This window comes from Lissotriton vulgaris, chromosome 6 (genome assembly GCF_964263255.1).
Source record: "Lissotriton vulgaris chromosome 6, aLisVul1.2, whole genome shotgun sequence".
NCBI classification, from domain to species: Eukaryota; Metazoa; Chordata; class Amphibia; order Caudata; family Salamandridae; genus Lissotriton; species Lissotriton vulgaris.
This window is the reverse complement of record NC_141694.1, coordinates 1801086329-1801108334: the sequence shown is the minus strand read 5'-3', so window position 1 is coordinate 1801108334 and position 22006 is coordinate 1801086329. Positions and strand designations below refer to the sequence as shown.

At 38.5% G+C, this 22006-nt stretch overlaps 1 protein-coding gene across 2 annotated transcripts in view; it reads left to right on the top strand.

Annotated features, from left to right (window-relative positions):
• The first annotated feature begins 258 nt into the window (after positions 1-258).
• Positions 259-22006, top strand: part of LOC147709531 (fucolectin-4-like) — a 100465-nt gene continuing 78717 nt past the window's right edge. The window contains exon 1 of one of the 2 annotated variants that reach the window (XM_086928074.1): positions 259-344. In XM_086928074.1, coding sequence (XP_086784200.1) covers positions 274-344 — 71 coding nt within the window. In that variant the 5' untranslated portion in view covers positions 259-273. Of the gene's footprint in view, positions 345-4378; positions 4457-22006 lie in introns of those variants that run through there. The other variant, XM_086928075.1, reaches the window with a different exon arrangement.

Below are 22006 nucleotides of genomic sequence, written 5' to 3'. Positions count from 1 at the left end.
GAAACAAACCCTTGTTTAATCTTCTGCCTCGTCATCCTCCAAGCCTGCAGGACACATTTCCTGCTCATCAGCATTCTAAGGATGCCTCTTCCCCAGGTTCCAACAAAACAAGCACCAATACCTTTGGCAAGACTCCAACTGATGGAAGCCGAAGAATGAGGTTGAGGTCATATCACAGGGTTTCCTGGTATAGATGTGCATAATACCAGGTCAGCATAGGATCTGATCGCTCATTGGCTGACTCGGGGTACTTATATCTGCGCTCTCGCCCGGATGAGAGCTCAGTGCGAATCAAGACATCTCTTCGTCTGGATACCCCAAGAGACAGACGCTTCAAAGAACAGGTAAGAAATTGGACAACAATGGCTGAAATGGGGTCAAAAGCGGTGCATTCAAAACAAAAGGTTTGCATGCCCAAGTGCAAGTTTAGTGGATCTTAAATGACATTTTTGTTCTGTATTGTTGTACCTTTACTTTTTAACACTAACTTAGCACTTTATTTTGAAGCACTTTCAAAAAATGTCGCAAGAGAGTACAATACATGTGGTTAAAGACTAGAAACGTACAAGTCAAGAATTAAAACAAGCACTGGCAATGCCAACAGATATTATTCACAAAATGTATAATTACCAACATTTTGCCAGCAATGATGGATTTGTTTGGTTTTCGTGTGAATACTAGGGTGCTCGTTTGCTTTATTTGATTGTTTTCGTTAACATATGAATGTATTATGCACTGCTAGATCAAAGGCTTATTTGACACCCTAAAACCTGCCTACTCATTCATGCAAAACATATAAAATACGTTCTGATGTATAACAAATCTCTCTCATTCCTGTTAGAGGCGCGGTTTCTAGGCGTGTGCCTGATCCCCACATGCTATGGAATGACAGAGGCATCTGCAGGGTGCACCCCATCCCTCCAACATCACTCTAGTTTTAATCACATCATTCACAGCAGGGGATCCAACCTTTTCTCTAATAAGAGCTACTTATGTTCAATGAACATTACAGCGAGCTACTAATAACTCTAGTGTGGTAATAGTGATCATATCAGACAAGATTACACTAGTGCCAACCCGGGCAAGATTACCAGCAGTGATCGCCACAGTGCCCCAGGCAGGGTTACCAGCAGCGATCGCCTCAGTGCCCCAGGCAGGGTTACCAGCAGTGATGCCTCAGTGCCCCAGGCAGGGTTACCAGCAGCGATCGCCTCAGTGCCCCAGGCAGGGTTACCAGCAGTGATCGCCTCAGTGCCCCAGGCAGGGTTACCAGCAGTGATCGCCTCAGTGCACCAGGCAGGGTTACCAGCAGTGATCGCCTCAGTGCCCCAGGCAGGGTTACCAGCAGTGATCGCCTCAGTGCACCAGGCAGGGTTACCAGCAGTGATTGCCTCAGTGCCCCAGGCAGGGTTACCAGCAGTGATCGCCTCAGTGCCCCAGGCAGGGTCACCAGAAGTGATCGCCTCAGTGCACCAGGCAGGGTTACCAGCAGTGATCACCTCTGTGCACCAGGCAGGGTTACCAGCAGTGATCGCCTCAGTGCCCCAGGCAGGGTTACCAGCAGCGATCACCTCAGTGCCCCAGGCAGGGTCACCAGCAGTGATCGCCTCAGTGCACCAGGCAGGGTTACCAGCAGCGATCACCTCAGTGCCCCAGGCAGGGTCACCAGCAGTGATGCCTCAGTGCCCCAGCCAGGGTTACCAGCAGTGATCGCCTCAGTGCCCCAGGCAGGGTTACCAGCAGTGATCGCCTCAGTGCCCCAGGCAGGGTTACCAGCAGTGATCACCTCAGTGCCCCAGGCAGGGTTACCAGCAGTGATGCCTCAATGCGCCAGGCAGGGTTACCAGCAGTGATCGCCTCAGTGCCCCAGGCAGTAGTGGGAAAAAGGCTTTTATGATTTGCAACAAGTGTACATAGTTAATAAATGACAGCCATAACTGTAATCCCCATGGCACCAAAGTAATAATGTATTAGTCAGTTATCAGCTTCAAATATAGTTTGGAAATCCAACAGTTGTTTTCCAAACATCAGGTTATGTGTTGTGAAACTACACAAATGTTTGTCTCGAGTACACGCTTTTCAAACCTAGCAAAATCCTTTTAATTTAGTAGACTGGACAGCACACAAGAGAGCTACCTAGAAGCAGCGGGAGACTGAGGAGATACTTTCGGAGATGCCTGATTTGCAGGGTCAAAGGGCGGCTGTTATTCAAATGGTTTGTCTCAGCAGAACAGTTTCCTCCCCCCTGCCATTAATTCTGTGTCCCCTGCCGACCCCTGGCTGCGCCTCACCGAACTCTCCATCATGAACCACCGTAGCTGCAAAATGTACCTCTCTCAGTAGCACATGGGTGAACTGCGCCTCCCTCCATGTGGGAGCTCCCAACCTGCAGACATGTCCCTCTTCTGAGATCATGTTGTACATGATGACCTGCATCCACAGGAGGTCCTGCAGGTTCACACTACAGGCGCAGGAAGTAGGGGTGCAACACCCCAAAATAACCATGCTGGAGGGCAGAAGGTGAACGAGCAATAAAGAGGCCTTTAAATGTTGTGTTTATCTAGGAAAACCTCAAATGTGAAAAGATGAAGGTAAAATCTTAGGTGATGTCTCCTGACAAACGAAACTGGTGTTTACTTTTCTTTCTCTGACTGACAAAAGTGAAAATTTAAAAGTGAAATATGTGACAATCTTGCTGAGGTACAGGGAGTGAAAGGAAAGGCTGTAGGATGTCAATTTGTATTCCAACACATAACAGCATTTAAACACATGCAAATGAACTATGCACTTTAAAAAATATATCCAGAATTAGGAAAGCACAAATGAGGATATTTTTTTGCAGTTCTGAAGTGTAATGTAAATAAATATTTTCTTAGGATCAAAAGAAATCAAAACACTTTGGTTGGTGATGCACATTTGATAAATATTCACTGAAACATGATTTCCACACATTATCCTTTCTGCATTTTATAGGTTTATCATTAACCCTTTACCTGTGCCGCAAATTCCGCCTTGGCGTGGGGAGGGGCTGGAGGGTGGGAGCGGGTGCTTCGGCGCTCACGACGGCTCCACGCCATCATGCCTCACGGGTGGCGTGTGCTCATGACGGCGTGGTTCCGTCACAACCAGGCCCACTCATTAATTTGCCCGCACATGTGGAGAATTAGTGCCGAGTGGGAGGAGCAGCAGCAGCATGACTGCTCCACGCCGTCATGAGCACACGCCTACCGTGACTCATGACGGCGTGGAGCCATCATGAGCACGGAAGAAGTTAACACTGTATGACAATGCATGGTTGGTAGGCATTTCAACTTAAATTGTGCTGTCTGTACGTGGCAGTGCATACCTCAACAGTGACACAAAATGCACCATACCATGGGGCAGGTTTACAAGAAACTGATAGTTTCCCTGCGCCTGCCTATAAAACCCTTGCGCCACCATGGAATTTACAATACGGTGCACCATGGTGCAAGGATTGACACATGCATCAGAAACTTCAACAAATATGTTGGCGCAAAAGTCACACATTGCTGGAGTTGTGTTGCAATCACAATGCAACTCCAGCAATTATGGGCGGACTATTCCGCATACAATGCGTCACTCCTTATACATGTTCCAAGCAGGCGTAGGGTTATGACGCAGTGGCGTCCTAGAAGTGGTGCATCTTGTAGTTTTCACTGCGTCACTTTTACAAGGCTATCCTGCGTGGTAACGCCCACCCTGCATACAATATATATGACGCAGGAATAATGTGATGCAGGGCTTTAAAACATAACGCATGTCCTAAGATGTGTCACGTTTTTATTTGGCACATTGTTTACGCCGCTTCTCCGTAATAAAAAGTGAAGCAATGATGGCGCAAAAGTATTGCGAGGGGCTTGTAAATTCGCCCCCACATCTTAACCACGATCCTGCTCAATGAGTGTTGTTCCTTTGCTAAACTTGTTCTTTGTGTGACACTTGGATTTTTAAAATCCCTTTGACTTTAGTGGTGTAACATTAATGGCAGCACTCTACACTGAAAACTGTTTTAGTACCACTGGTTCGTATACATACATGCATGGTCCAAACTTTTCTGCCTCTCTGGGACTGCTAGTTGAGTCTCAGAGTCATGTGGTAATCAGGGGCTTAGTTACCAATGGTGCAGCTGGGGCAATAAACTTGGGCTCAGAGGTGTAAGGGGACCAACTACAGCCGCCCCTCAAGCCCTCAGAGTTGAGCTTAATGACCATGCTGGAGTGCCTAAGGTGAAACTGCATTAAAGAAGATTTTAAACTTTGCTTTTATCCTGTCACATTTGCTACACATTCAAAGACAAAGGTCAAATGTCTGTTTAGTCTCCTGACAAATTGCTGCTTATTCTTTTAACACAGAGACTGGTGTTAACTTTTTCACTCAAGGCAAAGTTGGCTGATTTTGTAAAGTGAATTATGTAACGGTCTTGCTGGCATGGAAGGTAAGGCTGTATGATGTTATTTTGTTTTAACAAAATAACATTTAAATACCAATAAATGAACCCTACAAGTGTTTCAAAACAAATAAGCATTTAAGAAAGCACAAATCAAGCGCTTTTTTACAAATTCTGAAGTGTAATGGAAACAAAGAATGTATTCGAATCAAGACCCTTGACTTGGTGATTCACAGATTGTGATGCACAGATGACAAATATCCGCTGAAACCAAATGTATGTACATTATTCTTCGCAATATAACTTTATCAGTAAAACTGTATGGGGCAAATTATCAAGAACGGCGGTAAAGTTATCGCCGCTTTAGCGGCAAGAAACTGCCACTAAAACAGCAAAAATGGGCTTGATAATATGTCCTTGTGAATTCCCATAGCAGACCAGGTTCTGGTGTTAACCTGGGCTGCTATGGGAATTCACAAGGGCATATTATCAAGCCCATTATCGCCGTTTTAGCGGCAGTTTCCTGCTGCTAAAGGGCCGATAACTTTATTGCCGTTCTTGATAATATGCCCCTATGTTTGAACAAATGTAGTGGTCATATCAAAGGAAAATGTGCTGTCTGTTAATGACAGTGGCTACAGCACCATGCCTCTATATTATAGATATGACAGTGTGCTCCTAAATGTAACACCAGCTACATACTACACAGTTACCACTCACCTCCTAAATGGGCATGGCACATTTGTGGCACCTGCTCTTTGTGTGATGCTTGGATTTTTCAGACTCCCCATGAGTACACACCCTACTAAGACCACAGGATTTCTGACAAAAAACACACAAGGGCCTTGACTCCTAACTCAGCGCGACTGAGTCAAACCAGAACTATATAACAAAACAAAAGCCACAGCTGAAACGTTTCTTTGGCCTACAAAGGATTTGAAAAATAGCTGTTTTGAATCAAGCAAAAACAACCTGCTTAACGCATACAAAATGTTAATCTTTTTACATTTTTCTTTGTTTCTGACACTATATTTTAGTGCATGGAAATACAAACAATTATATGTACAATATATACATTAATAACGTGAATAACAAAAAAGAGATTTACACACTTCAAACATACTTGGCCATTCAGTCATACACAACACAATCATACAATATGAACCAAAATGAAATGACAGAGGGTCCACGTATCGGTCATAAATAAATGGAGGTAATCCTTTTGTGATTTCACAGTTTTTAAGAGTCTTTGCTGATAGCAATTCAGAAAAAATATCCACTTTTCTTGTTGATGATAAAGGGACCATTGTAACACAAAGAGTATGAGCCAGATACGAGACTAAGGTGGTCGACGCGTTTCGAACCCCTATTGGTGGTGGGGTTCTCCTCAGGACCAGAAAAAGGCTTCCGTACTTCCGATTCATCCCATGTTCCTGAGTGAAGTACGGAAGCCTTTTTCTCCACCGCGGAGGAGCAGCCCTCCCCTCCAGGATTAAGGAGAGTCATGGAACCCTTGGCGAGTTAGAAGCCACCGATTAAGCAGCCCCCGCGTATACTTAATTGTTGGAAATACCTTGGTTCTACGTGTCTGAAATTTGATCTTCTCACGTTTGGATCATTGACCGACTGGTTAAGAACCTTTTTCTGGTCCTGAGGAGAACCCCACCACCAATAGGGGTTCGAAACGCGTCGACCACCTTAGTCCCGTATCTGGCTCATACTCTTTGTGTTACAACGGTCCCTTTATCATCAACAAGAAAAGTGGATATTTTTTCTGAATTGCTATCAGCAAAGACTCTTAAAAACTGTGAAATCACAAAAGGATTACCTCCATTTATTTATGATCGATACGTGGACCCTCTGTCATTTCATTTTGGTTCATATTGTATGATTGTGTTGTGTATGACTGAATGGCCAAGTATGTTTGAAGTGTGTAAATGTCTTTTTTGTTATTCACGTTATTAATGTATATATTGTACATATAATTGTTTGTATTTCCATGCACTAAAATATAGTGTCAGAAACAAAGAAAAATTTAAAAAGATTAACATTTTGTATGCGTTAAGCAGGTTGTTTTTGCTTGATTCAAAACAGCTATTTTTCAAATCCTTTGTAGGCCAAAGAAACGTCTCAGCTGTGGCTTTTGTTTTGTTATATAGTACAGGATTTCTGACAGCACTGGGAACCTGCATTTAGCTCTGTCTGATTCCCTCAGCAGCAGGGTTCAGACTCCAAGAACAGAATCTACTGAAGCGCCTGTCGAGGCACTGCAAAGGCCTCATTCCGCGCCTACGGAAGGGCCGAGCAGTGCTCATGCTCACTTTTGTAAATGCAGAGAGCGCCATAGGGCAATGGCTACCAGATGCCAGCAGAGGCCAGAGAAGTTGTGCCCATGCAGCTAGGTTGCTTCTGAAGACAAGACAGTCACAGTAATCACTGCTTTGAGCCTGATGGGCGGATGACAAACTATGGCAGTTAGTAAAAGAGACTGGGTTGATGAATGATGCAAGCGTTGTTTGTTTCATGTTATGCTAAAGGAAATGCACAGGGAACTTTAAAACAACTTCCTGGTATCTGCAATGAACAATCCTTCCTTATTAAAGCCAGAAGTAGGAATAGCTATCCGTTAGAGACCCATGGAAACCAGACAGAGTCACATAAACCAGGATGTTGCTCCAGAGAGCGAGACACCAAGAGAAGGGGAACTAAAGTAACTGGTATACACTGTACAGTAGCAGACATGGGTGAACCAAAAAATTAACAGGGAGAACCAAGGGCCTGTCTTGGTACTAAAAGCCCAGAAATGAGCTGAACGAAGGCAACATGGAAATCAAGCAAAGGATATTATATAGATATATGATAGAGTGTCTACAAAATTCAAAAAGTATATTTCTTTGACAAGCCGTTCAACCAGTGCATCAGATTATATCACTGGGCTGGGAAGCGTTTGCTAAAAGCAATAGTTTGTAAACATGAACATAGAAACATTCATGCCCCCACTCCAACAGCAATATCATTATTATCTAAGTGGCAAGTTAGTTGTCTTGTGCACCCTTCATTTGGTCTATATTCTTATTTTACATGGAGCAACAATATAGACCATTAAGTCAAATGTGAGATAGATTTGTGTGCACCACATATCAGCATGAATTTCATGGTTTTCTCAAACACAGTAACGAAAACAATAGGAGGCATAATAAACTAAAATAATTGCCTAGAATCAGACAATTTGATCAAGTGGTTGAGACAGGATTGATCCCAGGTTTTCTGGTTTTACACTGTGTAATTCAGTCACTAGATGGGTATTCCTTTCTCACTCCTGTTTGACATCAAAATGTAATGGTTTGTCCTTCATTCTTGGTGCATAAGGTTGGAGTGCTGGCCAGCAGCAGAACCACAAGAAAGCAGTGGTGTAATAAAACATGAGGGGTCCCCCCTAAAATATATGCTGATGGGATCCCCACCACATGCCTCTACACTCCAATAAATTCAGTATATATATATATATATCTATATATATATATATATATAAATATATATATATATATATAGATATATGTATTCACTGAAAAAACCATAGGTTTCACACCAGTTATAGTTAGGAATTTGCATTTAAAAAACCTATTAAATTCACTGAAAAAAACAGAGGTTTCACACCAGTTATAGTTAGCTGGAAATTTTACTGACATAAAACCATTGAAATTCCCACGTTATAGTTAGTCTGACTCACTATAACTTGCGCATGCAATGCACTGCTGATGACATCACATATTACATCACTCATGACATGGTCAGTGACATCACTCATGACATCACTGATGACACCATCCAGTGAATGTATGTCTTTCTGAAAAATAAATATATTTTATATATGTATATGTAAAGGTTGATGGAAGAATAAATGTTTAAATTATTGTCTTAATTAATGTATTTTTATTTTTTTTAAATTGATTGGTTAACTGGCTTATTAAGTGTATCTTAGTAAATACATATATTAGAGAGTAATATTTAAATATTTAAATGTTTGTATCAGTGTTTCACTTTGTGTATAAGTGACTGCATGGGTTGGTGAGTAGCTACATGAGTGTCTATATCGGTTATTAGTTGTTTTTTTTAGTATACGTATGAGTGTCTGTATAGTTTGGTGGGGGTGTTACTTAGCACATAGATGTATCAATGACTGACTCACTGTTTGTATGTTTTTTGAAAACTGCATATGTGCAGGACTGTATGAGTGGATGAGTGTGTATATGTGTGTGTTAGTAATTGAATGCCTGTCTCATTAGTGTGTTTATCAGTAACAAGATATATTTTAATCTAGTATATGTGAGTATTGATTTATTTAAGTCAGTATATGTGTAAGTGATAGATTGTAAGAGTTCCTGTTTAAATAAGTATGTGTTTCTATAAGTGATTGTTTAAGAGAGTACATATGTGTAAGTTTACTTAGAAGTAAGGTGGTAGTGTGTGTAAATCTGTATATGCAAATAAATGGATGTTTATTCGTTTATTTGCATGTGTGAGTATATGTGTGAGTAACTTATTGATGACTGTCGGTGTGTAACAGGATGTATATGTGTATCACTACATATGATGAATGAGTATATGTATGAGTGAATATATAAAACTGTTGGTGAATGTGTGAATTTGTATATAGATAGTGAAATTACTGAATTGGTTGTTGTAACTGGTATGGGTATATCCACTTTTTTGAAAATGTTAGTTTCTATTTTTGAATATGTGTTTTCAAGGTTACTTTACAGTGAGAGGAGGTCTGTCACTGTGTCACAAGGATGGTGTCATCAGTGATGTCATGAGTGATGTCACTGACCATGTCATGAGTGATGTAATATGTGATGTCATCAGCAGTGCATTGCATGCGCAAGTTATAGTGAGTCCGACTAACTATAACGTGGGAATTTCAATGGTTTTATGTCAGTAAAATTTCCAGCTAACTATAACTGGTGTGAAACCTCTGTTTTTTTCAGTGAATTTAATAGGTTTTTTAAATGCAAATTCCTAACTATAACTGGTGTGAAACCTCTGGGTTTTTCAGTGAATTTCGAAGGTTTTTTAAATGCTAATTCTTAACTATAACTGGTGTGAAACCTCTGGTTTTTTTCAGTGAATTTCATAGGTTTTTTTAATACTAATTTTTTACTTTTTATAGGGCTTCATACCTATGTACTTTTTAGTAAATTTCTAAGCTTATTTTTTCAAAAATGTCTATAGCTGAGAAAGGTATGTTTTTATAAAAATGAACGCTATAATGTATATTATAATATTAGTTTTTGTTTTGAAATAGTTTTTTTTTTATATTTTCATCTCTGGAGCGCTCCCGGTGCGCGTACCGGTGCGCGTCCCGTCAGCGCACCAACAAAAAAAAAGGAAAAAAAAGTATGAAGCCAAAAGGAATGGGGACAGAGAGAGTGGTGTTAAGAGAAAGAGAGCTAGAGGGAAGAACACAGAGGGACTGTGTAATAGATAGTAAGACAGAGAAAAAGTGTAAGAGGGAGTAACTGAGAAAAAGAAAAAGAATAGGGGAGCAAAAGAAGAGAAAAAATAGAAAGAAGACTAAAGCAGAGGATCTGGGAGAATGTGAATGGATGATGAAAGTAAAAGGAAGGACAGTTAAGTATGGGGAATGACAGATAGTGACGGAACCAGAGAAAAGGAACAGCGGTGACGGAGGGAATGAAAATAGCAGTGAGTGTAAGTAAAGAGGAGTGAAAGAGGGTATATATAAGTGAATAAGGGTAAGACATGGGGAGTAACAGAGAGAAAGAAGAGAGAGAGTAAAAGAAGGAGTGTCACAAAGGAACTAAGTGAACCAGTAAAAAAGGTAAGTGAAGGAGTGTGGATAAGCAGAGGTACTGAAAGAAGTTGAATGTGGTAGGAAGTAAACATGGAGGATAAGAATAAGTGAGGGAAGCAAAGTAAAGAAACAGGGGTGAGGTAGGGTGAGAGAAAAATAGTGAAAATAAAGCAAAAGGTGATAACAAAAAACATTTTTTAAACACACTTACCATATAATTCATGAAAACTTATATCTGTGAAAGATAAAAGAAAAAACACGTTATAATTACTTAAAAATATATAATAAAATAGAAGAAACAGTTCATAAGGTTTAAAAAACTACAAAAGTTTACTAAGAAATGAAGCAATAGTGAAGGATACAAAAAAAGAAAGAAAGTAATGTAGTTTGAGAAAAAAAAGGAAAAAGAAATAGAAAGAGAACAAATTCCTAAAGGTAAGTAAAATATTAAAAGAATGTAAGATATCAAAACAAAATCAGTAAAGATAAGAAAGTAAAAGGAAAATGAGTGAAAAGGAGAGGAGTCTGAATGAGAAACTATTAATAAAAAGGAGGAATAGAAGATGACTGAGAGTGAGTGAAGTGAAGTCACAGAGTGAAGGGATGAAAGGAATGGTTATTATAGAACGATGGATAAAACAGGAGTGAGAGAGTAAGTACACAGAAAAACAAAAGGACGGACTGAGTGAACTACAGTACAATGAGTGTGAAAAAAAAAAGGAGAAAAAGAAAGAGAGGGTAAGAAAACTAAAGCAGTGGTTCTGAGAGAATATGAAAAAGATAAAAAGTGGTGGAAGGAAGAGAGAAATGCAGACATTTCCAATTAGATTGAGAAGTTATGAATGAAGTGCAGTAAAGAAACAGCGATGAAAAAAGAGTGTAAATTAGTAAAGAGAGGTAAATAAGGGTGAAAAAGGAAAATGAGTGTGAGACAATGTGAACACAAAATAAATTACACAATGCAAACTACACAATAACTTGTACAATATGTTACAATATTTATTTTTGCTGTTCTCAGAATATATTGAATTTCAGCGGGGAAAAAAAACACAATCTAAAAGATGTTGTTTTAAAAATCCCATTCAAACATACATCTCATATATGTACACTAATCTTTGATTCACTTACTTTTCCGTGAGGCCAAATAGAAGATAGTGAAGGTCCTTTTGGTGGAAAAAAAGTCTGCTGTGCTCTATAACTTCCATTTCATCAACTTCCTATGAAAAAAGATCTAAGAACATCATACCTTACACTTTCCTCACGGCCAATTTGTGTCAGATATGTCAGTATTTATTACTTTGAGATCCACTTAAAGTATGTACATGAGATAAATAATTTAAAATATTAGATTAACTAACTAACTAACTTAATTTTATTGTCTATTCCCGTCTTCAAAGGCCAATTCCCTTTACTAAAACTTTGGTTTAAAAACACTGGATAAGAATTTGTAGAGTCATAAGGCAAACGTTGTTTATAAGTTAAATGAGAATCATTGCAGTAACTCCATCCTTTTTCAGATTTTAAATAGCATGTATAATGTCCTGAGGTTGTCGAAGAACCGTCATGATAAATAATAGCTTCAGTTGTAAAGGTTCTTCCTGAAATTGATAATTGAGAAGCCACAAAATTTTTGATAGAAGTTGTCAATTTAGTTCCATCAGGTCTACATCGTTGGAAAACTAAAATGATATACTGCCCATAACGTTGTATAAATAATGTGGACAGCATTTTACAGTTACATTGGGTACACACCATATTATGATCTGCTGCTTTAACTAGATTTTTAAATGACACTGATTTACAGTCAGGTAAAGTCAAATATATAAATCTTTCAGTGTCTATTCTAGTACTACTTGATAAACTACAATTGTGGCAGTCATGCTGCCATTGATAAGAAAGGCTGAAAAGATTATCTACATCTACACCTTCATCTTCCAAAACACCAAACATATACATTAAAAATTCCTGACAATCCTGCTGAATGTTCTGTGAAAATTTATCTTGACCAGAACACACATCTAAAATATTTCGAATTACTGTTACACTTTCTATTTCTGCTGTATCACTGCTACATTTCTCAAACACAGAATTCAATAAACCACACAATCTTTGATCCCGATTTTCAACAATTTGTTCTTGTAAACTTTTAAGGAAAAAAACAACATTAACCACTACATTAGCATAGCAGTTGACACCAGAACTATTTTCAAACTGAAATCCAACAACATTTTCTTCACAATTCTTTTTCTTCCTGTTTTCAATTACATTTTTCTCTACTTTTTGTCTTTTTGCAACTACCTCACTGCAATTATCCTCATTTCTTCTTTTTCGGCCTACCACACGTTTTTCAAACAGAGGATATTGAGGCAAATGTGGAGCATATTCTCTTCTTAACCTATTGTATTCTTTAACACAATCTAGATCTGCACAAATTTTTGTCTCATCACACTCAATCAAGTACAATCCTGATAAAGTTCTGACTCGGGATAATGCCACATATGCCATACCCTCTTTAAACACAGATCTTCCATTGTTCACCAAAGCATTATCTACACTTAAACCTTGAGATTTATGAATTGTTACTGCAAAATGCCAAACATACAGGAAACTGTTTTCGGCGAACATATAAGTCTTTTACAAGTAAAAATCTAGCAGAACGACGACTTATTTGTTGTACTTGTTCAATGCCATCAAATTTTATTTTTAAAAATTCAATTCCATCTCTATTTCTGTAATTCACAAAATCAACAACATAACCCATTGCTCCATTTACCAGACCTCTTTCAACATTTAAATTCCTTCTCAAAATGATACGACAATTTAAACACACATTCAGAGTCTTTTCAAAACCAGCTGTTTTAGAAATACTTTTCTCTAATGAATCCAATTTAGTTTTCAAATTTTCAGACAAAACAATTGTTGCACCCATGTGCTCTATTTTATCTATTGCTTCCAGTTTCACAATCTCTTCATTGTCTAACTCTAACATTTTGTTGTTGAAGATGGAACATTCTTGCAGAGTTGGCATCAAACATATCCCAGATTTCTTCTCAGTCATTTTTTAAAAAATATTCTCTGGAAGAATGTTTTCATTTGGATACAAATTTGAAATTAATCGATCTTGTAAAGCTTTTTTCCCAAGATCGCTTACTTTTCCAATTCTTACATCTTGTAGAATATTTTTATAATCTTCATCCTTTGCCTGTCGCATATTTTGAAGCAGTTCAGCATATTTAAAATTTAACCATATATTAACGTTTCCAATGCTTCCAAGGGACTTCCTGGTATCTTCATGTGTCAGCATTTTAAACACTGGTTGTCCTTTTACTGGAGTCAACTGCAATAGATCTCCAAAAACAATAATGTGTTTTCCTCCAAATAACACATCATACTCTGTTCTAAGAATTTCTTGCATTCTCAAATGCACAAAAGCAAGCATTAGATTTGAGACCATGCTTACTTCATCAATGATAAGAAGTTTCATTTTCTTCAAGACTCTTGAAACTTCAGAACAAGCATCTCCAGATAACTTGTTGTAATGCAATTTATTATCATGCTCAACTGGCAGCATCAGTAAACGATGTAGAGTAATCCCTTTAATATTATGTGCAGCCAAACCAGTTGGAGCAGTTACAACACAAGACAGCGGTGAATCAGTCTTTTTCTGTAGATAACTTGCAATGGCTTTAATTAGAAAACTTTTTCCTGTCCCTGCTTCTCCACTTACGTACAGTCGGACAGGGTCAAATGATGTGCATGAACACTGTTTTTTCTCATGTCTGAATCCATGTTCAATTTGCTCTGTGACTTCGTCATATATTTTTTTCTGCTCAACGTTTAGTTTCTTTACCAAATCTTCTAAGTTCACTCCATCCTCTTGAGCTTGTTCCATAGCTCTTTCCACCTCATCCATGGCAGTGGCAGCTTCATTTTGGATAATCGGTCCTCCTAGTGGATCCTGAGACAATGAAGTAGGACTCTGACTATCTTGAGAACTGTCTCTAGCTATCTCTTCAGCAATTGTGGTTTCTTGCTCCATTTCTTCATTCAACATTTGCAGATAATTTAGAAAAATAGGACATACTATGGTATCCTTAGTTGCATTAAAAGAGTCTTCATAACAGAGAAAATCTCCAAGTAGTTCCTCTTCTGTACGCCATGGCTATAAGAGTTGCAAAAGAGCTAAATAGTAAAATTCTCTTTTGTCTGGAGCTTCACAACTCAATTTTCGATGATTAATCAAATGGCCTTTTTTCTGCTTCACTAGACATCCTTCATAGCCAATGACTGCATATTTTCCATTATTGATATCTTCTGTGATGTTCCTCTTATAACTGTAGTTTTGCAGAACTTCATACAAACAAGTGTTCTCAAGGTGAGTACTTCTATTTGGATAGTATGTATCCAACATATTTGTCTTCAAAATATCTGTAATGTTTGGTTCTTTTTCCGCCAAATATTCAATTTCTTGTGCAGATTTCAAAACTCGGTTTCGTGTTGCAGCAAGACCTAGACTCACCCAAATGATTGTTCTTGACTTGGCATAGAGACTTGCTGATGATAACCGATCAGAACATTCATATGCTCCAATTTCTCGATGCGACAACATCTTCAGACTGAAACTGTATAATTTCCTGCTTAGACTCTTTTCATGTGAAATGTCCTCCCAAATTTCCTTCAGTTCTGTCTTTTCTTTTTTGGTGATGTAAGATGTCACATATCGAGCCACAGCAATAGAGTTGTCAGCAACAAACTGAATATCCATGTTAGCATTCCACATGGACAAAATCACTGGGTTGTAATCGTTGATGTACTTAGATTCTTCATTTCTTTTCAAATTGTATGTATTTTTGGGAGATTTCCTCGTCACAGTATGTCGTAGAGATGACATCAAATTATTTACTCTTCCCTTAGAAATCACTGGTCGTGGAAATGCAAAACGACATTTCGTGTAGTACTTTTCCTTGTTTTTAAATTTTCAACGACAGTACTTTCCACAACGATGAGATTGAAAACGTAAAACTTGTTGCCTTAAACTATTTTCTACAGTAGATTTTGGAACAGCACATGTTGAATACTCTTCAATGAAACTCATCACTGTTTCATCTGAATCTGATCCAAATTTGGGTGCATCTTTAATCCACAACAACATATGTATATGAGGAGCACCTCTCGCTTGATATTCCTTCCTCCAAAAGAAATCCAAAACCTCTCCAAGGGGAGGATTTTTTTTGTTGGTAATAAAAGACATCATAGCTTCAAATCTATGATTAAAATATCTGCAAACATTCACTGGACCCAAAGAACACAGTTCTCCAGGTGTTTTCAATTCTATATTTGGTATGTTTCCATTTGCCTCTCGTACAAATTCAAGTAAGTCGTCCCATGCATACTCAGCACAGCTAAGAGTGAGGAACCATGTAGGAGTTCGTAAGTTTCTTAGCATACATTTCAATTCTCCATGACGACGGAACCAATACTCATTGGTTCCACGTTGACATGCCATGAGATTGATTAGCTGAGATTCCAAAATACTATCTTGCAGATTAACTTTCTCCATAAAGTCCCTTGCAGAAACATTTTGCAAATGAGCTCCACTTTTTAGTATATGATTAACTGCATAAGAAAGCCCACACAAATCACTTTCAAACAGTAGATGAAACAAATATGGAATGCATTGACCAAACCTTGGATCTTCAGCATATAATCTTAAAGTCCGGTATTCAGCTGCAGGAATTTGAACTGGTCGATCATCATATCGTCCACCACGACCTGTTGGAAATAATTGTGGAAAACAACGAGCTTCCAAACTTTCTTCCCATACACTAATGGGACTTCCTTTTGCTGCTTTCATTTGAAACAAGTCAATTGCATTTCCCATTACTTCTTTGGAATGCAAAGGATGAACAGTATAATGTTCATATATTTCTTCACTTCTAGACACATCAACTTTTTCAATTTGACCAACTGACCAATCACTGTCTTCTTCTGTAGCTGTTTCCTCTGCTCCAACACTTACATCTTTGTAGTACTCATTGTTTTTGACCAAATACAACGTTGCCTTTTTGACTTTTCCAACATCCACTAAGTCTTGCCAGATTTTCTTACTCTTTGTCTGAACCCCATTAACTAGAATAACTAGAGGATCCTCTTCTACTCTTTCTACACCAATTGTATCAATATTTTTCTTTACATCTAGAGGCAAATAAACAACTCTTCCCTTTAATCCTCTCTGTAAATCTGATGGAGGCAATTTCCCTGTCTTAGACTCCATGCGTACAATAGCCTGAAAAGGATGGACACATTGAATCAAAATAGATTCATAAGTATTTAGATCCATCAATTCAGAAGGAATATCTATCAACTGAAGATTATTATGAACTGCTCTAGCAGGCATTCTATTTTCATTTAATTTTTTTAAACAATAATTACAAATACACTGATCAAAACTCAAATCAAAAGAATTCTCCACCAACAAATAACTTATAAAATCCTTCCATTCACTATTATTTTCCAATTCACTTTTTGCATATAAATCAACTAACCTAGTCTGAATCTTATAATGAGTCCATCGACAACACACACAAGTTAAATTAGGCCTTTCACTTGATTTCACCTTAAACTTGGTAATTTCCTCGTCAAACTTTTCTATACTTGAAATCTGTCCATTATCTTCCACATTATCATCCATTACTATATCTATTTCTACACTGTCCTCTTTGTTCCCAAAATAACAAAACTCAATTTCTTCACAAATAGTCTTCACATCCACTTCAGATCCATGCAAAAGAGCACTGTTTAACTGTTTAAGCTTAAGTGCTGGACTTTTTGCATAATACAACTTTCTCACTAATTTCCTCACCTTATTATGATGCACTGCTAACATCCTAAAATTATGAAAAACACTCTGACATACTTTTCTAGAAAGACAAGCTAGTGAATGCCCATGCAAACCTGTGCTTTCTCTAACTCTGCAAGGATCTAACTCTTGCAAGATCTTCATTTTTGTACGTAAGAAATTTCGAAGCAAATCGATTGAATCCTGTCGCACACTACAAATACTACTGCACTTCCATGTGTACAGTGGACCCTTAGTACGTCTCCCTAAAACTTCATCAGTTAACACCTCTTCTGCATCTCTAGATACAAGTTTCTCTTTTTCCATCACACAACCATCTTTCACCTCATATGCTCGACCACTGGTGTCAACTGCATGCACCAAATCATTTTCCTGAAAGTAACTCTCCTCATTGAAAAACGGCTCAGAACTTGAACTATGCATCCATTCACCAGAAAATACTTCACAAAAATTACTCCGATTAATAATTCTTTTCCATCTACTGTTCGATTTGAAAACATCATTTGCCTTATTAAGTATCCTAATTCTATTGATTATTAAAATGAATAATTTTTTCTTAACTTCAAAAGCCTGATCAACAATCTTTTCTACACTTTTCTTTTTCTTGTAAAAAGCAGCTCTCAGTTTACTTTTCTTATCATTTTTTAGCAAATTTTAAACTACCCTATTGCGAAACATTCGCCTACAAATGTCCCTAAAAAGATTTACCCTTCTATTGCTATCCCTTCTCTTCTCTCCTGCTCCAATCGAGACATTTTTTGTGGGCCTCTCCTTCCTTTTTAGATTTGTTGACTTTTTTTTGAATATGCACATTAGCAATATCATTTCTTTTTCTACGACATATGTTGCGAAGAAAAGACTTAATTGGCTTACCAGAAGCTTTTCTGGTGTTTTTTGAAGTAGTTGTTGAAGAGGATTCCATAAACTCTGTTGTTGATGTTCTCCTTTTCCGTATGCTATTTTTGATAATTCTTTGCCTTGAAGGCATTTTTGCTTGCTTTTCAGAAGTTGATTTGAATCTGTTGTTCTGTAAAAAAAACACACGAAAGACCACTATTAGCAAACAACAAAGTAATGTCAAAAAGCAAACAATATAAACAATAAATTGCAACATATTTAAGTTTATACAATAGCAACTCAGGGCTTTATTTATAAAGGCCTTGCGCCACCAGTGCGTCACTTATTACCCATGTTTAAAGTGATGCATCAGCTGCACAAGGCAATGAGAAAAAAGGGCCAAATGCAAATATCAATCAATTGCACCCAAAATTCGTTTTTTTGAATAACATGTAAGAAACACTGCGCAGAACCTATGTACAACCACTCAATATCAGCAAACAAAGTCAGGGCCTTATTTATGAAGGTCTTGCGCCACAAGAGTGTCACTTATTTCCCATGTATAAAGTGATGCACCAGTTGCATAAGCAATCATAAATAAGGGCCAAATGAAAATACCATTCATTTGCACCCAAAATCGTTTTTTGAATAACATTTAAAAAACACAGGGCAGAACCTATGTACAAGCACAGAATATCACTTTTGAAACGTCACTGTTTCCCCAAATACAAATCCTCTATCTTTCAAATCATCAAGCATTATCAAAAATCCAAAAACAAATCAACAGCAAACAAAGCCAGGGCCTTATTTATGAAGGCCTTGCGCCACCAGTGCGTCACTTATTACCCATGTTTAAAGTGATGCATCAGCTGCACAAGGCAATCAGAAAAAAGGGCCAAATGCAAATACCAATCAATTGCACCCAAAAATCGTTTTTGGAATAACATGTAAGAAACACTGCGCAGAACCTATGTACAACCACTCAATATCAGCAAACAAAGTCAGGGCCTTATTTATGAAGGTCTTGCGCCACAAGAGTGTCACTTATTTCCCATGTATAAAGTGATGCACCAGTTGCATAAGGCAATCATAAATAAGGGCCAAATGAAAATACCATTCATTTGCACCCATAATCGTTTTTTGAATAACATTTAAAAAACACTGCGCACAACCTATGTACAAGCACAGAATATCACTTTTGAAACGTCACTGTTTCCCCAAATACAAATCCTCTATCTTTCAAATGTTGATATCAAGCATTATCAAAAATCCAAAAACAAATCAACAGCAAACAAAGTCAGGGCCTTATTTATGAAGGCCTTGCGCCACCAGTGCGTCACTTATTACCCATGTTTAAAGTGATGCATCAGCTGCACAAGGCAATCAGAAAAAAGGGCCAAATGCAAATACCAATCAATTGCACCCAAAAATCGTTTTTTGAATAACATATAAGAAACACCTCTACCCCTCTAAGAGGAGCAGTGCTCTGTTGAGGATGCCCTCCTTCAGTGGCCCCACTCACTCATGTAAGGTGCCTGGCAGGCTAGGACTGAAGAGAAACAAATACGTTATTCTGTGGCATATTATCAAGAACGGTGTTATAAATTATCGTCGGTTTAGAAAACTGCTGCTAAAACGGCGATAACGGGCTTGATAATATGCCCTGGAGAATTCCAATAGAAGTCCGTGATCTGGTGTAAACATGGACTTCTATTGGAACTCTCCAGGGCATATCATGAAGCCAGTTATCGCCACTTGAGCTGCAGTTTTCTGCGGCTAAACCGGCGATAATTGTAACGCCGTTCTTGATAATATGCCCCTCTGTTTCTTTTCAGTCCTCAATCTGCATGGTGTAGTATAATAGACTCTGCTGCTGCTTTACAGAGACATTCTGCACAGACAAGCTGAGGGTCCCCATTCTTGTGGAGAAGACTGAGGCCCCCTACCACGTCGTAAGGGATGTGTGGGTGTCGGTTACACCCCTGCAAGAAAGCTCAGGGTATTTTGGGCTGGGGGACTCAAGAGGAACTTAAGCTAAACCAGAGGCTTGCATCTGGCTCAAACCTTCAGTGGGCCACCAATCTTTATTCTTTATTCTGAGTATTCTGTGCCTGAAACAAGCTTAGATGCTGCTGCCAGTATGATACCTGTTTGGTATGTGAGGCTGTCTTAGCTTGCTGTCCCTCTTGTTCCTGTGCTGCATGTGAGGGGAACTTGCACTGCTGCCAAATGCTTCATCCTCCACATTGTGTGTGTGTGTGTGTGTTTTATAACTGCTGCAGATGCTGTCCATATTCTGTGTATGTGAGGGAAGCTTACATTGTTTCTGACCAGATAGATATGCATTCTATGGGTGTGAGGAAAGAGTGTACTTCTGCCCCGCACTGTACCTGTTTTGTTTGTGGAAATCTTGCAATATGTGCAGGTCAAATTTGCACTCATACACCCCAGTGCTGTACCTTAAACTTTTACCAAATCTGAAATCCTGTTTATTCATTGTAATAAGGAGGGTATTAAATGGTTCTCCATAGTGCCACACTTGTTCCATGCCTTCAAAGGATGCTTACAGTGGCCTTCCAATACCACATTTTGTACCATGTATTGAAACTCGTACTGTCCTTGAGTACGATACTTGTTCCATGTCCTTGGTGGAAGCTTGCACTGGCCCTACAGTTCCACATTTGTTCCATGTTAATTAAAGAAGCATTCACTGGCCCTGCAGTGCCATATTTGTTCAATGTCTTTGAATGAAGCTTGCACTGGCTAACCCTGTGGTATCAAACTTGTTCCATGTCTTTGTGGCAAGGTTGAACTGGCCTTGAGCACCACACATGTTTCATGCTTTTGAAGAATGCTTGCACTGACCCAGCAGTACCACATTGGTTCCATGTTTTTAAATGAAGTTTGCACTTGTCCTGCAATACCACACTTGTTCAGTGCTTTTGATAGAAAAAATGTGATTTGCTTGACCAGTTCTGTGTGTCTTATGCATGTGAACCCCTTTACTCATGCTCCTGTGCTCTATTTCTCCGTTTTCTGCTCTAAGCAAAAGACTATTTTAGCTGTCTCACCAGCCTCATATTTTTGCACAAATAATGCTTCAAGTTTAAATACTTTATTCGACAACATTGTCATAAAAGCATGTGTCCCTAAGCTAAACAGAATAAATACTAATCTAAAGTAAAAAACATATTAAATACCATACAGTTTGTACTTTGTTGGCGAATAACACAATAAAAAATGCTCATTTTTAAAATAGCGACACAGCACAAAGTTTAAAAAAAAGATTTGTTGATCAAATAATTCATAGGAGTTTTAAAGTGCGCGTGCGTATTATCCATGCCCACCCCATGTATTTAGCCACAGCAATTGCAAGGTTAGGGGCACAATTTGATTTCAGGATCCTTAAGGCCTCTAAACATTTCCTTGTGCCCAAGTTTCTGCATGCAGGCTTCAACCATCTATTCCTTGGGGCAGCATATAAGGGGCATACAAATAGAAAATGTGGGATATCCTCTACATATGTTTTACAATAAAAACAAGTATTTACATTATCAGGAGACCATTTGACAGTGAAAGCATTTAGAGGTAAAGAGCCAATTCTAAACTGAAAATACAGTTTCCTATCTAGAGGCTTAGAGATCAAGTCCCAGTACTGTTCAAATTTTGGGGACGTTTTAACTTCCAAAAACTGGGATGTCAGGACAGATGGTTGATTGGAAGTCAATGCAGCATTGTTTATCATGTCCCAGTATCATTTTTTCAATGTAGTCTTTGATGGAAAATCATCTGGGTCTACTGCAGACCACAGTTCAAGGTGCAGTTTTTTAAGTAGTTTTCTCACTTCTTTAAGCCAAAGTACTTTATGGAAAGTGTCAGAGTTATCAACATCCAATAGGGCAGCTGCGTAATGACTCAAATCAGGAGTAGTTTTTATGCGCCTCCAATATAGGAGGGGACGCAGTCTGACCATATCCTCGATCCTTTTCCTCCCAAGATCGTAGTGGAGTGGGGTCAAGGGGGTTCTCTGTGGAACACCAATTATGCGCCGCAGAAATGTATTTTCTGCAACTACTAAAGTGTTCAA